General features: G+C 47.3%; 2 protein-coding genes across 2 annotated transcripts in view; one reads left to right on the forward strand and one right to left on the reverse strand.

The window, feature by feature from the left end:
* DCAF1 (DDB1 and CUL4 associated factor 1) overlaps positions 1–1,136 on the forward strand; it is a 57,769-nt gene extending 56,633 nt beyond the window's left edge. The window contains exon 24 of the mRNA XM_072989796.2: positions 208–1,136. Coding sequence (XP_072845897.2) covers positions 208–266 — 59 coding nt within the window. The 3' untranslated portion in view covers positions 267–1,136. The remainder of the gene's footprint in view (positions 1–207) is intronic.
* Positions 1,137–4,449: 3,313 nt separating this feature from the next.
* Positions 4,450–7,842, reverse strand: RBM15B (RNA binding motif protein 15B). The gene has a single exon (XM_072989797.2). It carries the CDS (start codon positions 7,753–7,755, stop codon positions 4,930–4,932), a length of 2,826 nt encoding a protein of 941 aa, XP_072845898.2. The 5' UTR covers positions 7,756–7,842; the 3' UTR covers positions 4,450–4,929.
* Positions 7,843–9,200: the final 1,358 nt, after the last annotated feature.

Here is a 9,200-nt window from a genome sequence, read left to right on the forward strand (position 1 = left end):
CTGCCCAGGTGGGGTGGGGAAAAGGAGCACACGGGCAGTTGTGTTGCTGTATAGACGACTTATGACAAAGGGGCACAAAGTACTTAGTGCCCATCTATAGAGATGGCCTTTTGTTTGGAACAGGTTGCCTTGCTTGCTTCCCCCCCCCCTTTTTTTTAACATGTGAAACTTTGTCTTGTTCAAATAACCCATTTGTCTCCTTTCCAGCTGACAGCTCAGATAACTTGGATTTGGAAGATGATATCATCTTGTCACTGAATGAGTGAGGAGTGGTCACCTCACCCCACCCCACCGGATGTTGACAGCAGGAAAAAGCACCCCCATCTCTGAAGCCAGGAGACCAAATTAGGAGGCCAGACTGAGCTCCCTCTCAGATTCTAATTCTTGGGAGGGCAACTAAAGAACTCCAGCCCATCCGACCTTGCCGTGGAACGGTTAAAGGCTTCTGCCTCACCCAGAGCCTTCCTATGAAAGAGACCAGGGGTTTAGCCTTTATTTTCTCTGCCTTTTATTTTTGGCTTTTGGCTGAGACATGACTCTCCATGGAGACTTCTGAATATATTTCACAGTATATTTTCTTTGTATAAAGTTCTTTCCTAAAGAACAGAAATAGTTTTATATGAAACAAACAAACAAACAAAAAAAGGATTAAAAAACAGGCAGGCATTATAAAGAGGGCATGAATTTGTATCCTTCTAATGTTGGGTCACCATGATGAATTTTGAGGGGAGGAAAAATCTTTAAAAATAACAAAAAGGGCATTTTTATTGAAAGGAGAAGAGTGGAAAAAACTGAATCATGGATTGTGTAACTGTGGATGAGTGATTTTTATTTTGAATATAATTTTTTTTAAATGGAGGTACTGCTACCTGCTGTGAAATGTTCATTTCTGTTAGGCGCCTTTTGTCCTGTCAGCAGCTGTGTGAGAGATCCTGCTGTCGTAGCCATGGTGGAAGATTGAAGGCCCCGCTCAGACCTGCCATTGCTGGAGCCCACCCCCCCCTCCATCCCACCCTTTTTTGTGATTGAAATTTTTAAACCCCATCCCCATTCTCGGTGTGGAAACTACAAACTGAAGGCCTTTTTCTTTAATGTAAATTGTATTTATTAAAAAAAATAAAATAAAATTGAAGTCCTGTCTGTTCATCGCTCTTGACTCCCATAGTATACATTGGTTGCCTTTGTTGGGGCTTGAAGTCTTCAGGCTGTCTTTGCCCCATGATGTGATGCCGGGTTCCTGCTTTCTAAGTGAGCAGGTATTTAATAGGTGGAAAGAGAAAAAAAATATTGTACGTCTTATGTTCACATGAACAGCCCTCGGTTCAGGAGCTGGGGCAAGTACTCTTTCTCACTTTAATGCCTCTTTGAAGGTTTCTACATAAAATGCAGCCACAGCCATATGCACACAGAGAAGGACTGGACCTTCCATGTCTCTTAACTGCTTGTTATCCCTGGCTTTCATAGGAAGGTTACAGGCAGAGCTTCCGTTTATATCTATTGCTCCACACCAGATCTATGGAATGAAACCTTTAAAACTTGGGATGATCTGAACCCTAACTAATCAATCCTATTTACCAATTAATTTTACACCATTTGTCTACATCTTCCTGTAAATATATTGGTGCACCGTGAATTCTACTGGTGAATCTGTATCTTTGGTGCAATCAAGATCTCCAATGTTCTTGGATTCCCACTCATGTGGATTGTTTCTGCACAACAAGAACCTGTTCTGATCAGATGGATCGCTTCAACACGATTGAAAGGGCAGGGCTAGTTGCCTCCCTGATCAAGTGCTGAAAAAATGAAAAGGGCTGTTTCAGCTAATGCTAAAACACGTGAACAGGCCTCAGACCTCTTGAAATGTCTGCTCATATTAGTACCCTCATTTTGAGCAAGGGGCCCCTTCCCCAGCCAATTTACTTAGAATTGGATGAAAAACTCTTAACCCCATGTTATATAATTCTTGGCTTATGTCTGCCACCTAAATACATTGATGTTGGGCTTTGGTAGATCCTGTACAGATCCATCTGCTTTGAATTGCTCTAATACCTTAAGGTGACTAAGCTAAGGCTCTGCTGAAATATTTACATTATGATAGAGTATCCAGTCAGTTTCTTGCCCCACCTCTCACTGTTTCAAGAGATAATGGTAGGCTCTCAGTATTAGTTGCAGACATGCAGTTTTGTCTAAGTGAAGCTGCTTTTTAAAATTCCAGGTTGGATACATAACAGCTACAAGGGATTCAGGTGGTGGTATCCTCAGCTGTTGTGTGCAAACCAAAATGGCAGGATCCAGTTTACAATGGGACATTGTGTGCATTTCACACAATCTCTCTACCCTCCCCCTGGGTCATGGTGATATGACAGTATCTTCACTAAGTTGCATTTTAGAAAGCCTTAAAATCTATGATGGGTTCATTTTGAAAAGCAGAATAAATTCTATGACTAACTTGATTTACTTATTCATGATCATTACCTTCGTAAATAGACTGCACACATTATAAAGATAGCAAAGAATCTTATCGCATATGAACTAAGTGCTTCCAAATACTGAGAGACCACTACAACAGTTTTTGTCTTCTGCCTGTGTCCATAACTCTTTGTTTGCAATTAAGGGTTATACTCAAATTTGTCAGTTTGTTTGCTTATCTACAGATTCTTCAGTCTCAAGCATACAATGCCGTTTCAAAGTTTTTCAAATGAATAAGAACACTTCAATGATGTGATTATAATTGCACTATAAGAAAACGTCTTGAAAAAAGCTACTTTGTTCGTGTATATATTTCTCAAAGTTCATACCCTACTGAGACCTTTCCAGAAAACATTAAAAGTTACAAAGAAAGCCTATTTCTGTTCAAAACCTAACAAACTTATTTTCTGGACCTTTCTCTTACAACTTTGTCTTATGAATATGGCTTACAACCTGCTTATGCCAGATTTGTTCTCTTTTTATAGCATTTTAGATGGAAAGCTAGCATTCAGTGAGCTGCATCATCTTGATACATCAGGGAATGTCCCTACTGGAAACTGCATTTTGCTATGTCCTCTTTGCTATAATTTTTGACTAGCTACCCAGTACTGGAGACAAATGATATGGTGGCAAGTTTTAGAATCTTGAAAAAGAGATGTATTTACATTAGCATCTAGCTCCTCAGCCTTCCAATATGAGAATTAAACATTTAAGAAAGGTTCCTCAACAAACCCTTTTGAGCACTGCTTGTTTTTCTCAAAAACAATACTTCATTAGTAAGTGGGGTTAAGCAGTACTCCTTCCATTATTTCACTTTAAAAGAAAAGAATCTTGTAGCCTCAAAGTGAGTATGGAATGAATGCTTGGCTTACGTCTGTTGTCGAAATACACTGAAATGGTGAAATCTCCAAAATAGGGCTGTGTAGCATTCAGAAGAGTCAGAAAAACAGCACTCTATACAGTTCCTGTTACTCCAGCATGCACTACTGCAATGTAAGCATGTGTAATCCTTCCATTCTTCAGCCTCCTATTGCAAAAACCTGCAAATTCCTTGAAAAGCAAGCTCAAGACAGGGAAGTCTCCAAGCTTAATAAGTGTGCATACATCTATTAATTGCCTAACTTAAAAAAAACACAAGTGGGGAAACTGTTATGCTATGTACAAAGTGGGAATATTTTGTCATAGCATCCGCACATACTTGACAGCCACTTCACAAAGGGCAGTTTTCCTACATTCAGCTCCCTGTGACAGCTGTTTAGTCTCTTCATACTTGTGAGACTTCTCTGGCAATTTTGATTTCCAGTATGTGGTAAAACAGACAACTGTGCACTTGGACATTCTATGCATGTTTTCTGCACTAAATTGGTTACAGGGGATAAGTTCACCATCAGAAATGATACCTTATGTTCTGAAGGATAATCTAACCCTGTACTATTCCCACATCAGTGACAGCACTTGCAGAATGTGCAAGTTAGGTTCTTCCTGGTGCAAATGTACTTCTAAAAAGTACACCTACCTACCTAGCCAGTGATGTATAATTTGGGGGGAAAAGTATAATTAGATGTAACGGAGCACACACACTTTAAGCAGGCAACTTTGCCACAGTTTCTTTTTTATTTTTGCTGTTGTAAATGATGAAGGATCTGAACAACATAATCATTCAGATTTTGTTATTAGGTCCTACTCAAGTGTCTGATTATCTGCCTTCCTGAGAGGCCCATAATTATTATTAAACAGGGAGTACAAGAATGGCTATGAGTTTCCAGTACTATAGTCAAGAGTAAATACAAAAAGAGCAAGAGAGAAAGACCCCAAGGTGCCTCACATCTTTTATTGCACCAAGATCTTAGGGCAGAGCTAAGTATTACGTTTCACAGAGCTGTTCTTTGGCTAAGACCACCTGAAAAAGTTCTTATTCACCAAGAAAAGGTTGGTCTTATAAAAGATACATTTCCATTTCATCTTTTTTTTTTAAGAAAAAACTGAAATAAACTACTTAACTGTTGAGGAAAGAAGCAACCAAGCTTCAACTATCAAAAGGAAAATCAAAGAGCACAAAACTGGTATAACAATGTTGAACAGCAGTGCAAGGAGGTGCTGTTAGGAACGGAAGCAAGTGATACCTGTATCTACTGGAACACAGAGCCAGCCACTGGCAGACTACAGAAACCAGGACACTGCACAAAGTTAAAAATCCATCAGTGAACAAGGCTTTACTGACAATTTTCCATACATTTAAAAAATAAGAACACAGCAGACAGTGTCACATATTAAAAACAAATAAAGTGGGATTTGTTAAAATGGTATTAAAAGTAATTAGAAACTAAGAAAATTGTAGGATTTTGTTGGAGAACTTTTGGGGCCCCACTCAAATAATTGGCTGTAAAAGTAACCAGGCGGTGTGAGACACAAATAAACATGAAATCAGAGCGAGGAAAGAGAAGAGACTGAGAGTAAATACTAGGCAGTATCTTTGACTATCACTATCACCATATGTTCTTCTTCTAGCTTTCCCAATGTCCTTAGTGCGGACTGGAGGTACTGCTGGGAGAATTCACAGGGAGGAAAAGCATAAAGCATGCCCGTGCTGTCTTTGCCCTTTGCCCCTCCCACAGGAAGGCTGATTACCCCAGCAGCCTGTTTCTGTTTCAAGTAAGAGACCAGATTCCTGAGAAGCCTCCTTTGCAAGCCAGGCTCCACCATAGGGAAGGCCCCTTCAGTGCCTGCTCCTTGAGCAGCCTGGGTAGCCAGCAACACAGCATAGCCATTCGGACTTCCTTGCTTGATACGTCGAGTTACTTCATCCAGTTTGGGCTGGTCAAGCCGAAGCCGCTGAGCAATCTTGAGCTGTGTAAGCTTTCCCCCAGACAAGTGGTCTTTCAGAAGCCCATTGATGACCCCCAAGTCCCCTTCCAAGATGTGCATAGATGTCGGGAAGCAGCTGTTTTTCAGGACAAGTAGCCCATTCCAGGCAAGCTGCAGTGTATGGGCATAATCTGACAAGCTTTTTAACTTCTTGGTTTCAGGTTTGGACTCTTCTTGAGTCTTCAACTCAGACTCACCAGTTCGATGATTGCGTTCACTGTCCCTTTTTTTTGGCTGAGGAGGATCAGATGTTTCACGATGAGGTTTCTCCTCCGATGCATGCCGGTTGTTTGGGAGGGAGTTTTTCTGCTCCTTCTCTGTGGGGGACTCAGTGGCGTGGTTCTCCTTCCGAGTCAAATCTGGGCTGCGATCTACAGCTGCCCCACCAGGCTTTACCCTGCCCCTGTCCTCATATGGGGAATGAGAAGTCCTCCCACGGTCATTGGAAAGGCTACGACGTTTACGCCTGTCCTCCCAAGGCTTGAGTGCACTGCGGTCACCATCGCTGCCCCAACGTTCTCCACTCCGGCTGCGTACTGACCGAGTATATGTCTCCAAATTATTTCTGCGCTCTGCATTTTTGACAGGACTGGCCCAATCTGCCTCTAGGAAGCTCCTTTCCCTGTCTGAATAAAGGAGATGAGGAGGAGTCCTGTCTCTCACCCTTAAGTCTTGCTCTAGACTCCTGTGTCTGCTGTAGCTTTCAGGTAGCAACTCATAGTGTACAGGCAGGGGCGCAGGTTGGTACTGCTGAGGATAGCGCGTCTCCTCAGCTTTGGCAAAATCTACCCGGAGTCTTCTGTCTGGCCCACCCAAAGGAAAGCCCCTCATCTGTGCACAGGCAGCCTGGGCTGCATCCAAGCTTTCATACTGTATATATGCAAAACTGTCACCCTTCACATAGTCAATAGTCCTAATGCTACCAAAACGATCAAATTCCCTAGCAAGGGCAGCTAGTGAAGTACTTGGACCAAGACCACCTACCCATAGTCTGGTAGTGGGGTTGGCTTTCCCATAGCCAATTTTGATAGGGTTCCTGCCAATAACCCGGCCAGACATGGCAACCTTGGCCCGGTGGGCCATGTCCAAGTTCTGGAACTTGAGGAAGGCATAGGCTCCACCTTGGCCTCGTGCAGGCCGCTTGATTACCACCTCCTCAATGATACCATATTTCTCAAAGGCACGTCTCAGTTCCACCTCAGAGACGTTATGGTCGAGATTGCCAATGAAGAGATTCCGAGTCGCTCTCTGATCATCTTCTGGCATGAGATCCTCCTCTGCTACCAGGGGGTAGCTATAGGGGCGTCCACGCTCATCATAGAGCCCATAGTAATCCAGCACCCTCTCCCGCTCCCGCGAGAGCCCCAAGGCCACGGCTTCCAAGGCAAAGGCTGCAGCAGCCGCTTGAGCATGCCGGGGCCGGGGCTCCCGCAGCAAAGGGCTAGCCACCGGCGACAGGGATCTCTGCTTGTAGGGATAAATACCGTGGATGTGGGGCAGAAACGCCAGCGGTTCAGGGGCTGGGGCTGGCGGGGGCGTGCGGCTTCGTCGGCCCCCTCGCAGGTACACCGGCTCCACCTTGAGGGGGCGATCAAAAAGGAGAAGCTGCCGGGCTCGGGCATGCCGCCGGGCATCTCGGGCATCCGCCGGGTGTCTGAAGTTCACGTAAGCCACCCGGCCCAGATCCGGCGTGTGGGAGAGTTTGACGCTAATGTCACTGGCACCGCCGCTGGCAAATCGCTGGAACTGACGGAAGAGGCCATCTTCCAGCAGCTGGTCGGGCAGGGCTGGGCTCAGGCCGCTCACCAGCAGGGTCTTGTACTCGCTGGAGCCCGGGGGCTCCCCCGCCAGGCCCACGCCGGCCGCCAGGCCCAGCCCCGGCGTCAGGAGGAGCGACGGGGCTGCCACCGGCGGGGGCCCGCCCAGCAGCAAGGAAGGGGCGACCACCGCGGCCGCCGGCACTTTGGCCTTGGCGGCCGCGAGGATCCGCGAAGAGGAGGAGGACGACGACGAGGAGGACGGGAGCGGCGGAGCCACGGCCGTGACGGCGGGGGGCTGGCCGCCGCCGCTGCTGCTGCCGCCACTCCGGGCACTCGAAGAGGAGGCTGCGCGGTGGTTAGAATCGCCGCCGCCGCCGCTCCCTCCGCCCCCGCCGCCGGGCCGCTCCTCCCCGCGGTGGCTGCGTGAACTGGAGCCGCCCGCGGCCGACTTGTCCCGGCTGCTGCGCGACGAGGCGGAGGCGGAGGCGGACGAGGAGGAAGAGGCGCCCGAGCTCCGGTGCGGGCCCCGCCGGCTGCTGCTGCCGCTGCCTCCGCCGGTGCTGCTTTCGCGCTCCCGTTCCCGCGGCCGTTTGGCGGAGGAGGCGCCCCGCGTGCCCCCGGACCCGGCCGGGCTGGAATCCCTCTCGCTCGCCCGCTTCATGGCTCCAGGGCCCGCGGTTCAGGAGGCGCCTCCGGCGGCAGCTGCCATCTTGGACAAAAGGGAACGAGCGAAGGCGGCTCTGCCCAGTTGCCGCGCCGTGCGCGCCTTGGACGTCATCATCCCGCGCCCTCGCGGCCCCCCCAGTGGGCGAGCCCGCCCGCCCGCGCGCTGCGACGGCGACTCCTTCGCTTACCGCCGCTCGCAAATAACGGGTGGGGGAGGGGGCCAAAAAGCTCTCGGGTCGGTTTTGGCGCCATCCCTCGTGCCCGGTTAAGGCGAGATCTGGATGGATGGGGGCCGCGTGCGAGACCTTTCCCGCTTTCACGTGCTTTGACGGTCGCCTTCAAGGCCCCTTACGGAAGCGGGCTGTGGAAAGTGAGGGCAGAAAGACCACCTCCCCACCGCCTTCCTAAACTTTTGCCGCGCAAGGCTGTCCGGCTACGGTGGAACGCAACCTCTGCTTCCTTATTAAGGGCGGGATTAAGAGGCGTTTAATACCTCGAGGAATCCCCGTCGTTTTTTTCTTTCTTTTCTCATACAGTACAGCCTGTCAAGGAAGGAGGGCGGCAGCTCTTCTATCGCATTCTCTTTAGAACCTGAGGAAAAACTCCCGTGAAATGAAAGCTATTGCCATAAACAGTCGACGTGGCTAAATGTTACATTGCTGAAATAATATTTAACTCCCTTGCTCTGCATTTGAAAAGTCGGTATTATGTAAATATTACTTTATGTACCGTTTGCATAGTGCTTAATGGGGCAGTTTCAGGCTAGGGACCGTACAATCCCGCAAATGCGGACTCCTAGCCAGCGCCCTGGGTAGGGATGAAGATGCAACTTACATCTATAATATCTGCATAAAGTTTCACTTAAAATGCATAATTGCTGCCCTTTTTAAGTTGCAGTCCAACTTCAAAGCAGCTTAAAAAATCAGCTAAAAGCAAGGTACCCTTTGTCCTTGGTCAGTATTTAAGGTATTCTGACCATCCAATGTTACATGATTGAGAGTCCACTCATGGAACAATACATCTGCTCCAGAGTGTATCTACCAGCCCTCTTGAGGCAGAAGTGGCAGCATCTGAGGGACCACGTCTACTGTTAAAACAGGTAGATCTGGATGCAACCCCTTCTGTCAGAAACACTACTAGCACTGGGCCTTGTAGTCAATTACCCCTTGTGTGTACTAATGCATGACCCCTTATAACAGGCACCTATTAACAAGATGGAAGAAATTCCAAAATGAATCTACCACATTGTCTTTTTCAAAAGTCAGTGAGCAAAATTAAGCCCATCTTGTCCTGTGTACACTCTGGCAGCCACTCCTTATCAGGCTGTGGACTGCATAGATGGATGGATTTTATTATGGTCAAAGACCAGCAAGTTGTGGACTGCAGTTTTGACAGGAGGGATGGTGCAACACATATTTTTTTTACCCATTTATACTAACT

This window comes from Pogona vitticeps, chromosome 2 (genome assembly GCF_051106095.1).
Source record: "Pogona vitticeps strain Pit_001003342236 chromosome 2, PviZW2.1, whole genome shotgun sequence".
Lineage (NCBI taxonomy): Eukaryota > Metazoa > Chordata > Lepidosauria > Squamata > Agamidae > Pogona > Pogona vitticeps.

Coding starts and splice junctions, on each gene's coding strand:
- RBM15B (XM_072989797.2), bottom strand. CDS start 7,755: ATGAAGCGGGCGAGCGAGAGGGATTCCAGCCCGGCCGGGTCCGGGGGC.